The 20997-nt window shown below is 38.6% G+C and overlaps 2 protein-coding genes across 3 annotated transcripts; one reads left to right on the forward strand and one right to left on the reverse strand.

Moving 5' to 3' along the window:
• Positions 1-10: 10 nt before the first annotated feature.
• mrap (melanocortin 2 receptor accessory protein) lies at positions 11-2851 on the forward strand. 2 transcript variants are annotated; one of them, XM_016679974.1, is made up of 5 exons: positions 11-89; positions 1189-1334; positions 1427-1523; positions 1649-1716; positions 2157-2851. In XM_016679974.1, the coding sequence occupies exons 1-5, from the start codon at positions 70-72 to the stop codon at positions 2186-2188; spliced, it is 363 nt and encodes a 120-aa protein (XP_016535460.1). In that variant the 5' UTR covers positions 11-69; the 3' UTR covers positions 2189-2851. The 2 variants fall into 2 exon arrangements, with proteins under 2 accessions (XP_016535460.1, XP_007568681.1); XM_007568619.2 differs by lacking the exon at positions 11-89 and having other exon boundaries at positions 836-1334.
• Positions 1937-19363, reverse strand: urb1 (URB1 ribosome biogenesis homolog). The gene is made up of 39 exons (XM_007568618.2): positions 19037-19363; positions 18820-18959; positions 18578-18729; positions 17937-18063; positions 17750-17846; positions 17578-17663; positions 17374-17499; positions 17162-17292; positions 16880-17075; positions 16065-16202; positions 15814-15984; positions 15614-15734; positions 14541-14663; positions 14342-14454; positions 14143-14262; positions 12934-13050; positions 12578-12716; positions 12340-12489; positions 11955-12151; positions 10825-11043; positions 10563-10748; positions 9643-10477; positions 9344-9548; positions 8719-8905; positions 8575-8633; positions 8289-8476; positions 8083-8193; positions 7917-7980; positions 7654-7822; positions 7428-7530; positions 6574-6734; positions 6385-6496; positions 6072-6178; positions 5683-5826; positions 5383-5492; positions 4518-4724; positions 4163-4404; positions 2962-3522; positions 1937-2316 (listed from the first exon to the last, which is right to left on the reverse strand). Exons 1-39 carry the CDS (start codon positions 19161-19163, stop codon positions 2126-2128), a joined length of 6732 nt encoding a protein of 2243 aa, XP_007568680.1. The 5' UTR covers positions 19164-19363; the 3' UTR covers positions 1937-2125.
• Between the last annotated feature and the right edge of the window lie 1634 nt (positions 19364-20997).

Here is a 20997-nt window from a genome sequence, read left to right on the forward strand (position 1 = left end):
ATGGGAACTACAACCTTTCTGGAGTGAAAATATTTTTAAGAAACTAATTAATCTTAGGTGGCCCTTGAAATGAGCAAATTCCGATTAAGGTAATAACAGATGGCCTGTTAGTAAGATTTACAGAGTTTTATCAAAGAGTGTAGGTTAGTAAAGAAGGTATAGAAATACGGTATGAATGTTTTGACATTTGCTACCTTGCTCCCCCTCCTGTTTGGGGGTCAAAAGCTTGACAGTCGTTATCTCCGATATCTGAAGCGAATAAGTCTGGAAATATCACAACAGTTTTGCTGTATGTGAATTGCCAAAAAAAGATTGGAGTTTGTTTCAAATGTAGCAGAGAAAAAAAGGCGCGGTTTATGTCAATGCTGACTTCACATTTCGTAAGGAAATGTTACACTTGAATTTCTCTACTGAGACAATATATGTTTTTATATAATATATTCCTTTCATTCCAGATGTCGTTTACCGGTGAAGGACAGAAGTTGTGTTTATAAATTAGTATTTATTCTTTGAGGGGTTTTTTTGTGTGAAAACTCAGTAAATTAACGGGAACATTAGTAATTTTGTAATTGCACAATATGAGAATAACTCCAAACACTGCTGAGTTCTATCATGTGTTGATTTACGATAAAGTGTGATGTCACAAGGTAGTGGTGCCTTCAGTACTGTTGGAAAAACGATGCACCTGACAGCAACTAATCATGTCTCAGGCAAATTTGTTAAACTGTCTTTACACTCATTTTAAATAAAAAAAGTAAACTCACTTCAAAGTATGTTGGATGACAAAATAGAGGGGTGATGTGGAGCGTGAATATTTAAAACTAGCGTTAAATACTAAAAGAGACTTTCAAAGATGTAAAACATAACATTAGCAAATTCATTAAATCTTTTGATATGTTTTTATTGTATGTATAATTAAGGATATGTAGTAAGATGAGACTCATTACCCTTTACAGCTAATTAAATAAACATTTTCCCCACCGAACCACTCATACCCCCTCATGTGTCAAATTTTAAGTACTACACGCACCTCCAGTCGTGCTCTGTACTCAAGCCTGCCAGAAGAATGAACTGAAGACCACTCAAACACACGAGTTGGAATAATTCCTGGGTTGCATAGGTTAAACATTTTTCTTCTGGTTCTTTTGTTTTTACAATGTTTGGATCGACTTCGGCTCTTCTCTCTAGAAACAGAACAGCAAGCTATTTCTCCAAAAATGACACTGTTGTTGTTCCCGGAAACTCCACCAGTGCTCCTCTGTATGAATGGGAGTACTACTTGGATTATCTGGATCCTGTTTTTGTGGATGAGAGCCAGCTGAAATACCATAAATGTAAGTTTTTATTAACTCTTAACTTCTTTTCCCCCTTATCCTTGTAAAAAAAAAAAAAATTAAACAATAACAATGTCCTTCTTTCTTTTCAGATTCAATTGTCATAATACTCTGGGTATCTCTGGCTGCTTTTGTGGGATTTCTCTTTCTCATTTTGAACCTAATGTCTCTCAGTGTGGAGTTGCCAAAGTAAGTATAGTATGTCAATTGGAACAGTGGATTTGAGTAAAGGTTTTTCACCCAAATACATTATGCAAAATTGATCTGTTCTACGTACATATGTGTGCTAAAATGTGCTATTATGCTCACTCCAGGATAAACAAATCTAAAATCAAGCGTCACCACAAAACCTCAGCTGCTTCGCCACTGGCTGATACTGGAGGTTAGTAGTAAAACTTGTTGGCAAATACTAATTTATTTTTTTTAAAATGGCACACTTTAAAATTACTATGTGTTTAGCAGTGAAGGAAAAACATGCGAATGATTAATGGTTCCTGTCCTATTACTTACAAAGTACAAGGCTGTTGTTTACACAGATGTTATATAAGCATTACATGGCAGTGTGTGTACATGACAATTATTCCAAAAATAATAGAAAATGGTCAGATTGTCTATTTTATTGTAGATAAAAGATTAGTAGTTTGCATATACATATTACAAATAAAAGTCTGCAAAGAGGGAAATAAACAACTAAACAGATAAAAAACTAAAAAAAATAAATAAAAGCAAAAATTAAAGTCTGCCAAACTGTAAGGGTTTGAAAATAAACAGAGACATTTTCAAGCATCTGATTAACTTTTCATCTCAATTATTTCACTACAGATGGCTCCGATGGCTGTTTGGATCCTTGTTGATTTGGACCCTTTTTGTCTTTTGCGCTGGGCTCTGGTCACCAAGGTGACGTGGGACAGGAACAGGTCTGCTGAAGATGATCCACTCAAGAGCTCATGGATGTACAAAGACAACAAAAACAGTCCTGGTTCTGCAAAGAAGAAAACAGCTTGTAAAACCCCAACTCATTACAAAAGAGTAGCTTGCTTAATCGAGTCAAATTTTCTAACTACTGGTTTTGTTGCTGTGTTTGTAATTTTTCTGCTTGTTTGCTTTATAAAAAACAGGTCTATCTTGTAAATGAGATCTTGGATCTCAATGTGACAACATGTATAAATAAAGGTAAAAAATATATGCATATTTTTTACCTTTTACCAATTTTTGTCTTTTAGAGCAGGAAAAGTTCGCTTAGCTTCTGTTGTATCTGTTGAGGTCCATTTTACATGCCGTTGTGTAACAGTTTGAATCAATGAAACTTAAACTGAAAGTAAATCAATAAATACCTGTACTATATATGAAAAATTCTTGAGCCATTTCGTGAAAGATCAACACACAACTTATTTCCCTGAATTGCATTTTCTTTTGTCTTTCACACATTGAAGGCAGGCAAAATATTTACCGCACTGTTCAATTTTAAGCAGCTGATAAACACTAGGTATATGTGATGATAAGTTGCTGCAAAAAAATGTTATTTACAGTAGTTTATTACTTTTTAGACATCAACTTTACCAGGGGTACCAATAGCGCTACTGCTCTCATTTAAATTATGGACCGTCTCAGAATAAGCTGTTCTCACCATGTCTAGACGGGTCCTGATCAGACATGCAGGCAGAGACAATGACCCGATGGAGCTCCGGAAGCTGGCCTCGCATCTCTAATAAGCGGATCATAATGTTGGTGAAGAACTGGCAGGTTTCCGTGCTGGCGCGACTTGGAGCTTCAAACGTGTCATGGAAGAGCTGAAGGAGGTCAGCTTTCACGCCAGGATCGAGCATCAAAACATCCACGATTTCCCTGTGTTTGATCACGGCTTTTTCAAGCCAGGTCAGGAAGTCCTTTGTTCTGTTTTCGTCGTACCCGTCCTCTACCAGCCACCTCAGGGACCATTTTGTAAGCAGGTGCGTGGTATCGCAGGCCAGCTGCCTGGCATCCAGTTTGCCTCCAGGCTGAGCTGACGGTGGTTCTGACAGTTGAAGCACAGGCTGCCAGTAAACAAACACGCTGCTTAGGTGAACTCTGCAGCCTGTCAGAAGACTCTCTTCTTGTTCCACAGTCTTGCTGTCCTCTGAAGCGGTCCCATCTCGGGTGCGTTCAAAGGTAAGGCGACCCTTACTTCGCACCCTATGCTTCCCTAAGCCTGAAGATAAAGAAAAACATTCAGTTTTTATTTAAAATAAATCATAATGGCACAGCATGAAACAATGACTACCAAGTGTTCACTGCTGCTTTCATACCCCGAAAGTCTTTTTCACATTTTGAGTGGACATAGAAAAAAAAAATGATACATGGTAGTTGCAGAATCATGTAATGAGGATACTTTTCTACAGGATTCTAGTGAAAGATGATGAGAAGACAATTTTGGAAGAAAATCAATTAAGAGGCTAAAAAAACTGTCTTACTCAGCATCTATTTAAATACGGTAGCTTTGAAAAGACCAATGGGCAAGAATTTTGTTCTTTTTATGTGCAAAGACTGGCATAACAGTAACTTACAGCTGTTACCTGTATGCACAAAGAACTGACTCAGGTAATAAAAATGCTTGCCACACTTTCAAATTTTATGACTAGAAAAAGGCTAAAGTAATAAATCATGTCTCTCTAGAATTCATCATCATACACTATTTTGTGTTAATCTATCACAGGTAAATCCAGATAAAGTACATTTAATTTCAGGTGTAAATAGAGGTAAATAGAGGCTGTTTTCCTTCCAAAATGAAGGAAATCAGCCTTCATTTTGGCTTTCATTACATTTTTCTCATTACATTTTTCAGCACTCACCCATTAATTCCTTTATTTTGTGCTTTTCAGACAGGGCTTGTACTTGGGCTAGAATGATGCTGTTGTGGGACAAGGAGGCCCAGCAGAAGAGCAGGGAGAGTGTTTCAGTAGAGGAGAGCGGCTGCGGATGAAGGGTGAGTCGGTCTGCTTGTTTGTTGACATGGAGAGCGCTGCCCCGATGCACGAGGACAGAGCCAAGAGTCTGCACAAACAGGCTCAACTGAGCGGCCTTCACACCCAACCTGCAAAGAAGAGGTCACACAAACACTGGCATCCATGACCAAAAGACACTCTGTATTTATGCTACAGCTTGCACTTTCACTGATGAATGTATTTGCTATGTATGAAGTTTTACCTGAGGTGTCTGCTGATGGCCAAAGCCACACAGAGAAATTCACTGATGAGTGGGAGTGGAAGACATTTCACTAAACACAGAGGTTCCTCCTCAGTGGACAAGGTGGCGCCATTTCTACCAACCTTCTTCTCCTTCTCCCCAAGGCTGGTAAACCACAGAGTATGAAGCAGATCAATGACCGCAGATACTGTCTGCTGGGTCAGAGTCCTGCGGGGACAGAAGAACAGATTATTGTTGCAAATGTGAAACAGACCATAAAGAATACATAGCACTTTAACTCCTTCCCATTTTTACATATTACAACCAACATGTACAAAGAAAACAAGAGGGATTCTCAAAAACTTTTACAAACAAAAATCTGAAAATGTGTGAGGCTTTGACTATGCCCCTGAATTATTATTTTGTCAACACACCGTTTGCATCTTTTGAGATATATTTCCATGAAATGTACACACTTAAATATTTACATATTTAATCACTCTTTCACTAAAGTTTTCTCACAAATTCTCAATTGGATTAGGTTGCAGACTACAAATAGAATTTCTTACTATTTCTTTCAACAATGGCTTTCTACTTCTCCATCAATAATGGCTGTCCTGTTTGATCCATAGCTTATTTTCCAACATGAGCTTTGGATCAAAAAACATCCCTGCAACGTAATCCCTAACCTGTCTGCTGTGGTTGTTGGTTGGTCTTTAAAAAAAATCTCTTGGGCCTTCAAATAACAGCTATTACCACACAGATTAAATTAGCTTAAATGGTTCTCACATTGCTCCAAGTAGAAAAACTTCAGAGGGAGTGAAAGCTTTTTGAGACACATTATGCAGTTTAATCCCCCAAAGTATTCAGAAATATGATAACCTACTTCTTATCAACTACTTGTATCATCCAGCTCAGGAGTCCGCAGCTCTTGGTGAGGTCATAAACCGCTTTTGGCACATGGACAGCCTGACACAACACCTTGATTATCTGTACCTAAGTGAAGATTTACATATCAACATCAAATAATTTCTTTACATTTTACAAAGCCAATAATCTTCAGGAATGTTTGCCCAACTACCTAATGGTTCAAAGTATTAAGATAATCAAACATCATGAAAAGTAAACAAAAAAAGGTCATTATTTATGATGATAGTTACATAACTGGGTCTGCAGCTGTGTATACCTGGATGTATTCATTGCACAGGGGGCTGCTGCTGAAACCCAAAAGGACCTGAAAGATACTTTGATGGCTGCAGAGATTATAGCTATGTCCATCACTTATTCCTTCTTGCAGCAGATTCAGGATCCACTCACGCTCCACTTTGTGCTAGAGGGGAAAAAAAAAAGGGTAAGTCAACCCTTTCCCACAGCTGCCCTAACCCTTCCCCAGAAAAAGATAACATCCCACTGAAAAAAGGTTGAGCTGAACAAACAAACATACGAAGGTTACATGCTGTTGATGCAGAAAAAGTTTATTTAGTCTTTTATTTACTCCAGAAATATCCAATTTCTTATCCACCATTAAATAAAGGTGATTTAAAAAACAAACAAAAAAAAAACAGAATAATTTACCTCCAGGTCAAAACCATAAAACAGCTTGAAGAACTCTGGAACTCTTCTCAAGTCTAAACTTTGGTGTGACAGCAGAAATCTGTTTAACGCCACATACATGTGGTCCTCTAAGGAAACACAGAGACAGAAAGTAAAGTTCAGTAATCCTGAAATGCATGGCATCAGTCCTAAACAGCAAAAGCAACAAATGGATTAAATTAAATAAGCTTAAAGAAATAGTCGTGAGCTAATTTCACTAGCAGATGTTTCAGGAAGTAACGAGGGTCAAACAAGAGCCGTCAGGGACTAAATCCAAAGGTTCAGGGATACACACCGGGTCTGAGCATCTGCTGAGCCACTTTGCTGATATAAACAGCCAGGACAAATGGAAGCTTCTGATTCTGCTTTGGGATTCCATTCTTGAGGCTGTCCATCAAATACAGCAGCTGTTGGAAAAAAGAAAAAAAGTCGTCACGATTTATGAGGTCATTCCCAAACCCACACGGTGTTCATCACCACATACCTGTCTCTTCTCTCTGAACCGAGCGCCCTCCAGATGTTGGTAGAAACAGGCCAGTACATGGTATGCTGCGGCTCTCACGTTCGGATCAAAGCTACTAAGAGCCATCACGGTTACTCCAAGGGCGTGGCAGGACACGAATTTACAGCAGTCAATAACACATTCTGTCATGGAGCCAAAAGAAGGGTTGGATTTTGCATTAATGTCATTTCGTCCATGTTGTATTCATCTGACAGATCCCATTCTGTTAATGTGGGAAATGTATTCTGTAATTTCCGGTGTCTCTCAAGGATCTGTGTTGGAGCCAGTATTATATATACATTCCTGCTGCTTTCTTTTCATCAAATTTTACATTTGGTCAAATATGTTATTGTTATACAGAAGACAGTCCTGACGGTTGTTATTTAAGGTTGAATAAAGAATTGTTTCTTGTTTTTAAATTTGTACATTGCCCTGGAATATATATTTTTTGTGTCTTTCTAATGATGGAGTTCTTACATTGCGTGAATAGACAGAAGTTCTTTGTTCTGGATTAGTCAGTAAAGGTAGTTAGAGCTTTTTTTAGCAGTCTCCCTTTGTCAGTCAAGTGTGCATCTTCTTTTATGCTTAAAAAACAATTATTTTCCCTGTTTGTAAATTTTTCAATACCACGGCACTTTTAATTTCTAGTTGCATTAATACGTATTATTCTGATTCCACTGAATGAAACATATTCAGAGTAATTTTCTTAATATATAGAGGGTTGATTGTACTTCAAATTGGTTAACCGTATTGTTTTAAATTTGCTTCACAAATGAAGTTGATTTGATTCGCTAGACATATTTTTCTCAACGACGGCTCGTATTAGAACATCTCACCTGGTCGCAATATAGCACTGAAAAGCGGCAAAAGGAAACACGGATCATACAAATCCCCCAGGTTCTTCACGGCGTCATTACTATACAGCTGCTCAGTACCATCCTGAATGAGAAACAAAGAAAAATTACATTCTAAGACCACTTTGGCTAGGCGGAAACTCATCTTTCACAGCAATCTTTTCCAAAATGGTACATTTACAAAACAAACACAATTTGAGGAACGTACCTGGGGGATGATTCTGCGCTCCTGTGGAAACTTTAAAACCGTTTGCACCATCTTGTCGGCTTTCAGCAGCGCCAACACGTCGTCTGAGCTCGGCTGCTTCCACAGAGAGGCTCCCAGCGTTTTTCTGGTTTTGTGATGCTCTACAGCCGCAGGGCCCCACAGGAGCGATCTGCACAAGAAACCTCACGCTCAGTAATTGGATCAAACAAGTGTTCTTCTTTCTGGGCGCCACATAAAATACTAAAATAATAAATCAAACTCACTGAAATTTCAGCAAGCTGACTTGGTGTCTTTCATATTGCCGAAGAAGCATTAACAGTTTTTGATCTGCAAGGCAACATGTGCGGAGAGATGAAAGCGCATAAAATCAGAAATTACATGCTGATCCATCCCTGAATTATTTTTTATTTATTTTATTATTTTTTTTACCTGAAGTTGAAAGTGTGGCTCCGTAGGCTGCCAAAAGTACAATAAAGTGATTTATGTTGCACACCTTTGGGCATTTCTCCACCAGACACAGAAGTAGTGAAACTAACGCTTCTGAAAAGAGAGTAAAAAGAATATTTATGTCCAACAATAAAATAAATAAATGACTAAGTTGGCTGCAAATAATAGGTTCTAATATGAAATTCAACCTTTGACTTGATACTTGTTAGACTCTTCGCTGGAGTCCAGTATAACTGATAGGAACTGGGAATGGCTTGTGGTCATCAGATGAAGAGAGGACAAAGGAATCAGCTCCTTTTGGTGTTCTGCACTTCCATGCATAACTTCCAACAGACTGCTCAAGGTGTTGAGGAAATGTTGATTACAGTACCGATACCTATAATATTTAAGAAAATCACAAAGTCATTGATAAATGTATAAATTCATTGGTGATGATGGATTTGATGGAAGAAAGCATTTGGACGTATACATTACTTCAATCCATTTTTGACAAAACTGTTCCAGTCAGACACACTGACATCTTCAGCAGATTTCTGTATGAAAAAATATAATTGAATTACTTAAAATGAAAATATATAGACATATCTTTAACTGTATGAATAAGGAAATTAAACCCACCAGGAGTTGTTGCAGTCTTTTTAAGATGCCCTCCTCCTGGTCTGATGGAGAGGCAGTCTGATCTTTAGAGCGGCAATAAGAGGCTATTAAACACTTTAAAGCGGCAGCAACAACTGATCTCCTCCATTTTTCTTGCTCTTCTGTACTGTCAGCTAGCTTTTCCGTTATAATGTCTACTAGATTCCATCTGAAAAAAAAAACAAACAAAAAAAACCTGTTAGCTGAGAACAGCTAAAAAGGTTTTAGTACAGCATATTCTGTCATGTCACACCCAAATATGTCAATGTATTGTCTTGGGATTTCATGATGAACCAAAAACAAAGAAGAGCAAAATTTTGAAGAGAAAGGAAAACAGGTGTTTATGGGAAGGTGATAAAAATAAACCCACGGTTAAAATAAAACCCTAGGAAGAACAGTTTGAAGATTACCACAATGCAGGGGAAGGGTTGAGCAAAGATAAAGAAAAATGTCGTTAATTTCTCCTACCCAGAATTCAGATGGTTCAAATTCTGTATTTTTATTTATCTGATTAATAGGTCGATCCTCAGGATAAACAACAGAATAATCGATTGCTAAAATAGTTAACTGCAGCCTTATTGTACTTTGTGATTTCTGAACACTTTACCTTTCAAAACGTTCTGGCTTTTGAAGAAAATCCGGAAGATCGTTGATCAAACCTCGGATGTCGTTCACGTCTGCAGAGAGTTTGATCAGACTTGCAGCAGCTTCTACAAGGTGGACTCCATGGTCCTCACTCAGGTTTCCCAGAATACTTTGAGAAAACTTTGAAAGGAGTGCTTGTTTCATGGCTTTTAAAACCTCTTTTTGCACTGTGGAGGGAAGAAAATGGGATTTTAATTAATGAATATTTAAATATGAGCACAAAAAAATCCCCAAATCTACATAAAATAAATCAGAACACACCCTCATTTGGTCTGGCTGGGTCTTCTCTTTGCGCCACCTTTAAATAGGTATTGATCAGTGGGAGGAAAGCCTTTGTCTCGGACAACATCTCCATATTGGCGGGTTCTTCACACCACATTTCAAAGCGGAGGCGGTGAGACGAGCTGTTCTGCAGCAGCAAAGAGACGACAGCCAGAGAGTCTGGGCGAGAGCGTCGCAGGCAGCGCAGCAGCACATCTGTGTTGATAAGCCTGGCACTGTCCGGCTTGCTGGACAGAGCCTGCAGCAGGAAGGCGTCCAGCTCAGGGCTGGAGCAGGACAGAAGAAGAACGCCTAAGCCGTGGAGGTGCGCTTGTGTCAGAAATGTGTTCTGGTTCTGAGAAGAAGCAGAGTAACACTCTGTGAGGATCTGCAGAGCTACATGGCCATAAACGCTGAGCTCAGAGTGCGGCCCTTCAGCGCTGGGACAGATGAGGCTTTCCTGAGGCAGGAGAAGCAGCCTAGACACCAATTCTCGGAGATTACTAGAGTCCATGTAGCCGTGCAAAGAAAGGAGCGCCTGGAAAGACTTAGAGTGCGTCTTTGCAGGGCGGGAACCCCTTTCAACCAGTTCCTTCAACGCAGCCCGTTCTACAGCCGCCATGTAGCCAGAAATAAGCTCCAGGTGATTGAGTTTGTCGAGAGCAGGAGCACTGATCTTCAGCAGGCTCAGGATTCGCTCGGTCAGCTGAGCACATAAGCGCTTCAGTGCAACAGGTTTCAGAGAGTGAGGAGGCAACGCAGCCAGCTCCAGAGCCAGAAACCACTGCTCCAGACACGGATGCTTGAAGACGGAGCCCAGAGCTGAAACAACAACCTAAACACAGGTGATTTCGATTAGAATAAGTTAAGCTGAAAGCTTTATAAATAGTTTCTTTAAGAGGTTCCTCCCACCCCCCAACCTGTTCTTTATTGCATTCTATTGTCTGTGGCTCGTTCAGTTCCAAGAAGAGGTCCGATCCCTCCTGGGAGTTTTCCACGGCTGGGTCTGTACTTGTAGTTTCCTCAAAACTTTGTAGTTTGATTACTACATCCTGGAGCATTTCCATCAGGGTCCGAAGAAACGCATCTCCGGGTTCTTTGGAGAACTAAAACCAAAGGGCAAGATGCACTCAGTGTGTTTATTACTTATGTCTAGCACTGAGGCTTATTTTGTGCTCTTACCGTTCCGAAGCTTTCCACCGTGGATTTAATGTAAAGTAAAATCTGCTTGATTAATACTGGAAACTCTGACAGTGACATGACAGCCAGAGCTTTTTCTGCATCCCGTCTGAAAGAGTCCTCAAGCAAAGCACCTGGTCCCTGAATGTACGCAGCTTTTATTAATGAAGAGTACGAGCTTGGGGCTGCCAGATCCTTGGAAAAGCTTTCACAAGATTTGAACTGCTCAGAAAAAAACAAAACAAAACAAAAAACAAATAAAGGCATTATTCTCATTTTCTGAAAGCAGAACGACTTGCAAAAGTAGTAGAGATTTTACATATTTTATGATGTTACAACCAGATCCTTAAGGGTTTTTGTTTTGGTTTTTTTTTTTTTTTTTTTTTTTGGGGGGGGGGGCTTTTATAATGATAAAACAACACAAAGTAGGGTTTAATTGTGAATTGTAAGGACACATGTCCACTTTTACTCTGATACCTCTAAATGCATTCACTGTAACTGCTTGCCTGCAGAAGTATCCTACTAAATAGAGAGGTCTCCTGTTTGTGAATTAATCTCAGGACTCTGTTCAAGCCGACATCTTAAAACGGACGCAGAACGACTTCAACGTCAAACAGGAAATGACCATAAACATTCAGCCACAGCTACAGTGGAATAGCTTAGATAAAAGTATATTTGTGTGCAAGTTACCTGGGAGCTGGGTTTGACGTCAGACCAGATGTAACAGCGTTCTAATGAAGAGTCGGAATTTCTACATGGCGCCAGCCATAAAATTTCCTTGCAGTAGCTTTTACAAACATCATTTTAAGCTTTAGTTTCCTGGAATGCAGCATGGGAATGTTCCAGTCAAAGTTGAGACCTAAATCTAAATTTGAATCTGTAGCAAGACTTCATGGTGAGATGTTTTCTATCCTACATTCAGCCCCTAGATTTACAATGCTGGTAGCTTAATACAAATGAATGCAAAACTTTTCACTTTTTTTTGGTAGTTATTTTTTTGTGTTGGTCTTCCACATAAATTCCTAAAACATTTGGTTAAGAAGTTGTAACAGGAGGAAATCGGTTCAAGAGGTATGAATACATTAGCAAGACACTGATATTTCCTCTAGAGCGAATTAAAGGCTCAGACTCACCAGTTCCTCTCGGCACTGCTGTGGCAGCCATCTGGAGTAATACTGATGCAGCTCTGCGATGGACTGATGAAGAGGAGGGAGTTGGGAAGAGACTAGCTCTTTATCGTACTGCTGAAGGGCCAGACAGAGGGGCAGAGGGTCTCTCTGGCAGTGCAGCACATCAGACAGCACAGCTGACAGGTACTCACACACAACTCCTGATGGAGGCAAACGCAGATGGTTACCGTCGTCGCAACATACAGTGTATTTTTTAATGCTTAAAGGTGAATTTTACTAAGAAAATGTGCAGATTTGATTTTTAGAAAAGTCATAAGACATGAATGTTATCATAATATCTGAATGTGTGTTTTATTGTAATTGAGACTGCGAGGTGTTTAGCATTTGCCTTTGTCTGCAGGAAGTTTGTTCCGAGCTTCCAGAGCAGCAGGTACCGCCGCACTGAATGGGAAGGTTTGGATGATGAGGTCTTCGCTCAGAGACGGCCCAAACTCTTCCATCTCGCCCTCCATAATGACGTCCAGCATGTCTAAAACATCTGAGGGTCAAAATAAAACAAAAGACCCTTCAGACACAATAACTGCTTAAAAAAAAACAAGCTCTGGTTCTTTTGCTTTAACGCTCACCATCGATGTGAGACACTGGAACGCTCGCTGCCTCCCCCTCCTGGACGCTCAGATTCGCTTGGATATTTGCTGCTTCCTGAACGAAACCAGCGACTCTGTCTGTGTAATCGCAGGAGTTGCACACCAATTTGACCAACACCTGGAGGAGATCAAGAGGAGTTTGTTATGATGAAGCAGTCCAAACATAATCTCCTGGAATGATCCCGACCACAACCTGTAAGCAATTTCTGGATTACACAAAAAAATTCAATCAATGTGCATAAACTCTAACAATTCTGATAAGGAGCCAGAAATGGAACAGAAGCTTGTTGTGCGCAGCAAAAATTGTTTTTCTACAACCAGCTAGCTAGACTTACCCTCTCCAAGAACTGGATGACTGTCTCTTGTTGGTTTGGTTTTATTCTTGCCAGCTGGTCCAGCCAGAGGTGGAACTCAGTGAAAGTGTACTCAAACACCCCAGTGTCCCTCAGCACCTGAATATATTCCAGGGAATAAATATGTAAATATATTAGCTACACAGTTAACAGAGGTTTCTGTGCCATTCTCACTTTAGGAATGTATTAAATGGCATAAATATACAAAGTTCTTCCTACTAAGAAAAAAGCTCCAATTTAAACCTTGAAGTCCTGATTTACTGTTGAACAGTTGAGCCTCCTGAAAGAATTTTCTGCCATCATATTCAATAAAACATCCTTTAACAGAATACCAACCAAGACTGACCAAGTACAAAAATGTACAAAAGTTGTTTACTTGGAAAAGGAAACTTAAATATGTACAAAACCCTACATAATTATTAAGACCCAGTTTTATTTATCAGATCAATAAAAATATGTTTAAAAAATTAATATCAGCCAATACAATGTTAGTCCCTAGTTTAAATTTAAAAAATTTTTCTAAGAAGTTTATTTCAAAATTAAAAGGACCTACAGTTATTAGCACAATTAACATTTTTTGTAATAAATAAATAAATAAATAAATAAATAATAAAAAAAAAGCTTCTTTTTTTTTTACAATATTACAAAAATCAACAATTTTGATAATTATTCTTTTAGGAAGAAAGCTGAACAAGGATCCAAGTTTTCCAGCCAGCATGGACCGAGACCCAGATTCTCTGCTGTAAAAAGTGGCATTTTCCGGTCACAGAATCTTCATTAACAACCATTACCTACATATTAACTGCTGGATTAGGAAGCATTCCACAAAAGAGCCTCTTGTATCACACACAATCACAGACATAAATATGTGAAATATATAAATTCTACTGGGACTTAAACAGAAACTTGTGAGTTTTGAGTATAGTGGATGATACTAACAATCTAATGATCCTCATCTTAGAGAGGAAGCTGGAGGTCCTTTCCAGAAAACTGAAAATAGGTCATGTTTTTTGAAGATTCTGGACAGATTTCACAAGTTTTTCTCCGGGACTGAACAGAGCCTGATTGGATGTAATATCTGGGCACACTGATGGTGTTTCCGTCAAAAATAATGTCCAGTGTTTGATATTTAGGCTGCTGCAGAAATATCCCACACTGAAAAATAGCGGCAGTGTCATAAATGCTTCTTACTTTTAGAATTAGCTTCCGTGTGGTGGAGCTCAGGTGGCTCCTGCTGCTGGACACAAACATTTTCAGAAGCAGGTAGAGGACAGACTTCTCCCCGGACGATGATTCTGAATTAGCAACATCCTGTGAGGAACATTAACACAGAGTATAAGGATAAATGGCTCTCAATGGAGATTAAATGAAATAAATAAAACTTCATCACCTGCAAGCGAAACCAGGAAAACTTGTTTGCAGGAAGATCTAAAGCCAGCTGGAGTATTTGATACTGTAAGACCGGAGGAATCTCCTCTTTCATTCCTTTCTCAGACACAATTCCTGAAAAAATTGGTTGGGAAAAACTAGTTTTATTTCAACATGGCAAATAAAAAAATAAACACCAGACATCAGGAGCAATACTTTACCTTTCAGTAGTTTGCTGAAGTCAAATTTGCACTGCGCAACAAGATGTGGGACCACTTTCTGGTAAAGACTTATGACCTGAAGAATAAAGGCCTTCAGCACAATGACCTCAGCCTTCTCTGCAACTGTTCAAGAATAAAGAGCATGAACCGGTCAGCTGAGGATGACTCACATTCGTCATAAATATTAGAACAAACCAGAGTTCATACACTTTTCCCACAACAATGTTACACTTTCCAAGCAGTTTCAAAATAACTTTTCAAACTTTTCCAGCACTACACTTTGGAGATAAAACAAAAACAATACAAATAAACTATAGAAGACAACTTCAATTCACTATTTTATGAAATGATTTATTACTGTTATTAATCATTTTTTGGTAGTAGTATTCTACAGCAGGGGCAAGATAAACAAAAATATGGCAAAATTGCATATTTTGAAATGTCTCCCTCACATAGACCAAATTCGTCCGAGTGGTTCGAGAACCAAACACTAATTTATCCAAAAGAATTCCCAATCTCAATAATGTTAAACGTATAAAATATAGGACAACATATTTTTTTTTCAATTACACAGATCAATAACTCATTGAGCCATTAGGAATAATAAATATTCATTACACTGAAACAATCATGTTAAGGTAAATTAAATTCAAATTAAATGCATAAACAATATACAAAGAAAGTCACAAAAAATATCTAAAAAATGTTCTCACTAAGTTTTCTGGCATTTAGAAAATAGAAATAAATTTGGTAATTCTAACTCACCTAAAAGTAGAGAAGTTTGGTCTGATGTAATTTCAGACAGTGAGGGGAAAAAATACTTATTAGATGTTTATTAGGTGCATGTAAATAACTGGCTTCAAATGTAAATAACATTTTCCAAATTTAGCCTTTTAATCAAGCGTTGGATTATTACAAAACTTTGCAGTTTAAATACCCAGCACTTTCAATGACTTTATACAAAAATCAAGCACTTCCCAAAACTTTAAAGCACCTAATTAAAATACAAGCATTTTCAAGGATTTCAAGCATCCAGACGAACCCTGAACAAAACAAGAACCAAAGGTTCTTACCAGGCACGTCAGTTTTACCGTCAGCCAGTTCTTCGCTTTTGATCTTCTTCTCACCATCTGCCTTTTCTTTCTTGCTCAGAGACTGCCATGTTGAAATTATCAGTGTCATATCAGGCAAAATCTGGAATGGAGCATGAAGAATAAATAATATGTCAACCCACAACAGCAAACCTAATAAAACATCTCTTTAATGAGCTTACCTTGCCAAGAGTCTCCCTGTATTGCTGCACAAGCTCCTCCATCATTTCAACAGTGTACAGATTTGAGTGGTGCAACAGTGATTTGTCCAAAAGATACTCTATGTTCTTATTGGCTTTTTTCAGAATGAAATTGATCATGGACATGGTTGTAAGCTGCACTGGGTTTGAAAGCTGTGGATTAAATTAATATATAGTTGAACATAATCATGTACTAATATGCATAATTTATAAAATGCAATTAAGTGGCTTACACTGAGGCCCTGTGTAAAGAATGCCTTGTTGCACACAGGAGGAAGAGAGATGACCATAACCATGGACAACAAACGAGGCAAAGGAATCATCTCAGTGCTGTGAAAGATTGTAGAAATCTCTGGCTGGGCCTCATAAATCTGATTAAGAAGCAAAATAGAGGAACGTTAGCAGCAGCTGGATTTTTTACTTGCATCTTTTAGTGCACTTCTAATATAAGCCCAACACAGCAACCTCTTGAAGGAACAGCACCAAGATATGCCCATTAGAGCACAGCCCCAAAATCCGAAAGGTACAATATACCAAAATCCGAAAGGTACAATATACTTTGTTTTCAAAATGGAAGAACGTTGGAATGAAATGGTATGAAATTAAGGTGTACTAATTGCAGATTTCTGGCTGATCATCAATCTTCAAAAAGCCTGACCTGCCAATTCAAATTTTGCCCAGTACTGACCTTATTGTCTGAAAAGTTGCTGAATATAGTAACCAAGTCGCTAACAGTGGGATGACTATTGTTAACCGTGAACACTATGAGAGCTGGTGGGCAGTTCTCTCTCACAACAGAACAAAATGAATCAGTGGTTGATTTTCAGACATTTGAGGCGGTAGATAAGATTGGTGGATAAGATCACTTTCACATTCAAGTACTGGCCATTCGCCAATCTGTGAAAATTAAGAATTTTGAAACCAATTTATTGGTGGCCCCTATCATGAAATGACCATACAAACTACTAAATGGGCAGAATGACCTAAAGCTAAGGCTTTTAACCCACACAAATGTTTCCAGATAAGAAAATAAATCAATAATAGTTACCCTTTTAAGGAGTCTGACATTGTCTTGCCAAGCACTTCTGATCCGCGGGGTGTATGAATATTGAGTCTCCTTGAAAAATCTGGACAAGATGTCGGGACTTTCTTTCAGTATGTTCACCACCAGCTCTGCCACCAGCTCATCCTCAGTCGCCTGTTTCAGTCCAACCAAGAACTGAAGCAAGACGAGGTTGCCAGGTCTGCACAAGTAAAATTTTACAATTATCATTCTGCTTTTTTAATCTTTAAAGTAGTCAAATATGTGCCTAACACATCAACTGCTGACCTCCCAGCAGTGCCAAAGCTGGTATCATGGAAGCTGATGCCGTGCTTTCGAGAGCAGCACAGGTCAACGAGGAAGCTGTGGACAAGATCCCGGACAACCGATATCCCAGCAGCATCCGAGTCCTCTGCCATCTTATGAATACGAGATTACATACAAGTTATCAGGCTGCATTTAGCTGAAACGGTTTTTGTGTAATCAGAATGTCAACTTACTGTGTCATAATCAGCAGCCGCATCAACAATCCCATTCCATTTGTACAGAGATGCGATATTGGCCAACACAGCAGGGGTGAAGAAGCGCACTTTCTGGGTTTTACTGATGGCTTTGTTTAACACAACCTAACCACAGACAAATATTTCAACACAAAGCTCATAATCAAGAGATTTCACTTTAAATGTGAGATCCGATGTGCTTACTCTTGTCTTCAGTGTTGACAAAATCAAATTGACAGTGGACATCCTGTCCTCCTTCAGACCCGTGTTCAGGATGTGTGGCAGGAGTTCTAACCCAACAGATGAGCAGATCATCAGCATACAAGAAAATAATAAAAGTATTTTGTACAAATAGTGATCCACATTTAAATCTTACCTTTAACCTCTAAAACCTGCCCAATGATTGCACTATCTCCAGACACTAAAAAGGACAGCACAAACTGGATGAAAGCCAGTCTGACATCAGGTTTGCCCTGCAAGAAGGATTCAAAAGATACAGCTCGATTTAGCTGAAAAGACTCTGACAGGCAGACGGAAATGAAAGGACAACACCTGCACCATACCCTTTTATCTTTTCTCTTTGCCAGTCCAAAAAGTGTTTTGATGTGAACATGACTGAAGATGTCTCTGGCAGCTTCAGCACCCTGAGACACCATGGCAGACAGCAGATTGAGGCATTGACGCACAAATCTGTTAAACAAAACATGAGGTTATTGTTGCAGAATGGCTATGGATAGCAAAAATACATTCACTCCTTAAAAGCTGTCACATTTTCTATACCACAAAGAAAAGCATTATAGTTAATAATGATACAAAGGCTTTAATGTTTCTATACTAGTAAAAATCTAAAACATCTGGCAACCACTGAAATGTGTCCGTGAACATAAATTTTCAAAACGCATTCAATATAAAGTATGTCTAGGACTGGACTCATTCTGCGCCTATACATCATCGGGCTGATAAAATGGCCCAGATTTTGTTCATTTTGGGCAATCAGACGATACTGCACACGAAATCCATCTTATCCAGCGATTTTATCTACCTCTGCAAAGGTCTGAAAATCAACAACTGCCCCTTTTGCTCTGCTTGATGTTGGATCATATAATGACAATTAAATGCAACAAGGATATGTGTGTTCTTAATGTAATAAAAAATCTGAATACAATAAAAATCTGAATATTTTACACATAATTATTGCACCAACCCGTGATTCAGTGAATGAAAAGACCCTTGCAGAAGCTTCATGTAGTTAGAAGCGATCTTTTTCACTATTACATTGCCGACCATGTTGAAGTGGGAGAGATCACTGGCTGTCCTCAGAAGGATCACTTCCAAGCTCCCAAAAATCAGCATCATCTGGACAGAAGCGACGCTCGATGAGCAAGACAAGACAAAAACAAACCACGAAAGTATTTCCATCCTTTGAAAAAGCTTGCTCCAGCTTACCTCGGTCTCTAGGGGCTTTTCTGCTTCAAGCAACTTGAATATTTCTGCACACTCCATCGATATTTTAATATAACCCTCGACCACATCATACAGGTCGGAGCTTGGTAGTTTCTTCGCGGTTGATATGAACCTTTCCAGCCCTGCAGGCAACAATTAAGGAGTTAAACTTGGCATAATATTCGCCATGTAATGTCACCGACTGTCAGAATAATCTTACCTTTCATGGCTGTGGTGGGATTTTTCAGCATGGTTTTGAACACAGTTCCGTTAAACTCCGGAGCTTTCTCCTTTTTCGCCGGAGCCTCCGACTCCACGGGGGCATCGCTGGGGCGCTTTTTACTCATTTTGATCAAAACAATTATTTGCGTTTATGCAGGTAATTTTTCATCTCATCACTTAGACTTCAAAATGCCATCAAACAAACCCACGTTGAGGCGTAAACAGAAAAATCCCATCTGAGATTACTGTTCGAGCTGAAACTCTTGCTGCTGAATTTTAGTTCCGCATTATTCACGTGGACTTCAGCAAAATTAAGCTCTTTCATTTTCGAAAAAGAAGACAATAATGTTTTCCATTACACACTTCCTGTAAAATAAAATAATTTATTTCACATGAAGTTAAAATATGATTTCGGCATTTTATAGAAGGATAGTACAACGACAGGAGGTAGTACAGTGCCTTGCAGAATGATTTTATTTTGACTGTTCAAGCAAGTTCACCTTGAAAGAACACCAATTATTCTAATATTCTGAAATGCCCTTTGCGACTGGTGATATGAAAAATATATGGGAAGCAAGATGGTGGCTGCATTACAAAGTGGGGTATAGAGCACAGACAGAGAATGTAGAGTTAATGAGAGGATGAAGCTAAATACAGGGCAGTACTGAAAGACAACCATAAGGAAGAGCTCTTCCACTCCTTTTATACTCACTTATTTTAATCTTAGTCTGAAAAAATAAAACAATAAAATGTAAAGTAATTATTTATGACTAATAATTCCTTATATAATTCCTTATTGGTTAGTCTGACACATTACTTGTATAGTTTGAAACAGCAGCAAAGGTATTGCATTGTTATTAATTTATTTGCTTGCTTTGTTTCAGTTCCAACATGCCCTGCTTTAGTTTCCGCCTTGTCCCAGTAAAAAAAAATAGTCAGAAGCCATACATTTAGAGCATGTAAACATAGTTCTGGCTAAGGTTTGTTGCCTTTTTGAAGGGTTTGTGGTTCACGGCTAAAGTGGAGCTTCTTCTTGGTTTTTCTTTCAATGGATGGCTTCAGGGGCTGACTGACCAAACTTTAAATGTTATCTTGAAACGATGAACAGCAATTTGTGTTCAGCAACACCTATAAAAAGAATGTTTTTTATTTTTTATTTTTTTTATTTTTACAGGGTAGTTATTGTGGTCCCACAAAGAAAAGTAGACCTTACTATAATACAATTTAGCATCAATGCATTGAAACAGACACAGCCTTTCCAAAATACTTTTCTTTATTTCATAGTTACTGAGAAAGACATGATTGATGTTGTAATAATTTGAAAGACAAAACTATGACACCTACAACAAAGTGAGATCTATTTGTGTTGTCATTAAAGCTAGTCCATAATGCTGTGGGAATACACTGAGAAGTTCATCCTTCTACCCATTATCTAACATGCTTATCCCTAGTGGGAACTCGAGGGGTGCTGGTGTGGTCAACGGAGAGAGGCGGGTTACACCCTGCAAAGGTCGCCAGGCCATCACAGACAATAAAGAGTTAATCTCTATATTTCCCTACCTTCAGAGCTTAAACTGAACCCTGATAGGTATCATTGCAATGCCTTACTCTCGTTATTGTGCTTTAAACTGTCTTTTATTTCTTTGATTAAGTCAAGAAAGCTCATCTCCTGACAAGCATTGTAAATTATCTTAGGATATTATCTCCACCAGGGGTCGCATTTGCCAGTTCCAAAGCGTAGCTATGATGCACAAAACCTCATCCTGAAAACAAAAGGCCTTAACAATGAGCAGATGGTTGCTTAATCTATTGGCTCACTTGCTAAAATTTAATCCAGTCAGATAGTCATGTTCATAAAAAAAAAAAAAAAAATACCACGGTAGGATAGTGTAATTTGTTGTGAAGTTTATTTACAATTAAGCCACCGCTTTGCTGCATGTAACTTATGATCATTTAACA

This window comes from Poecilia formosa, unplaced genomic scaffold, assembly GCF_000485575.1.
Source record: "Poecilia formosa unplaced genomic scaffold, Poecilia_formosa-5.1.2 Scaffold228, whole genome shotgun sequence".
Taxonomy (NCBI): Eukaryota; Metazoa; Chordata; class Actinopteri; order Cyprinodontiformes; family Poeciliidae; genus Poecilia; species Poecilia formosa.

Excerpts from the sequence above, each read along its gene's own strand:
- mrap (XM_007568619.2), top strand. The coding sequence starts at position 1,157 with ATGTTTGGATCGACTTCGGCTCTTCTCTCTAGAAACAGAACAGCAAGC. Across the intron at positions 1,335-1,426 it reads CCAGCTGAAATACCATAAAT|ATTCAATTGTCATAATACTC; the intron begins GTAAGTTTTTAT and ends CTTTCTTTTCAG. Across the intron at positions 1,524-1,648 it reads CTCAGTGTGGAGTTGCCAAA|GATAAACAAATCTAAAATCA; the intron begins GTAAGTATAGTA and ends TGCTCACTCCAG.
- urb1 (XM_007568618.2), bottom strand. The coding sequence starts at position 19,163 with ATGAGTAAAAAGCGCCCCAGCGATGCCCCCGTGGAGTCGGAGGCTCCG. Across the intron at positions 14,664-15,613 it reads CGGTAAAACTGACGTGCCTG|TTGCAGAGAAGGCTGAGGTC; the intron begins GTAAGAACCTTT and ends ATTCTTGAACAG. Across the intron at positions 8,477-8,574 it reads TTTGTCAAAAATGGATTGAA|GTATCGGTACTGTAATCAAC; the intron begins GTAATGTATACG and ends TAAATATTATAG.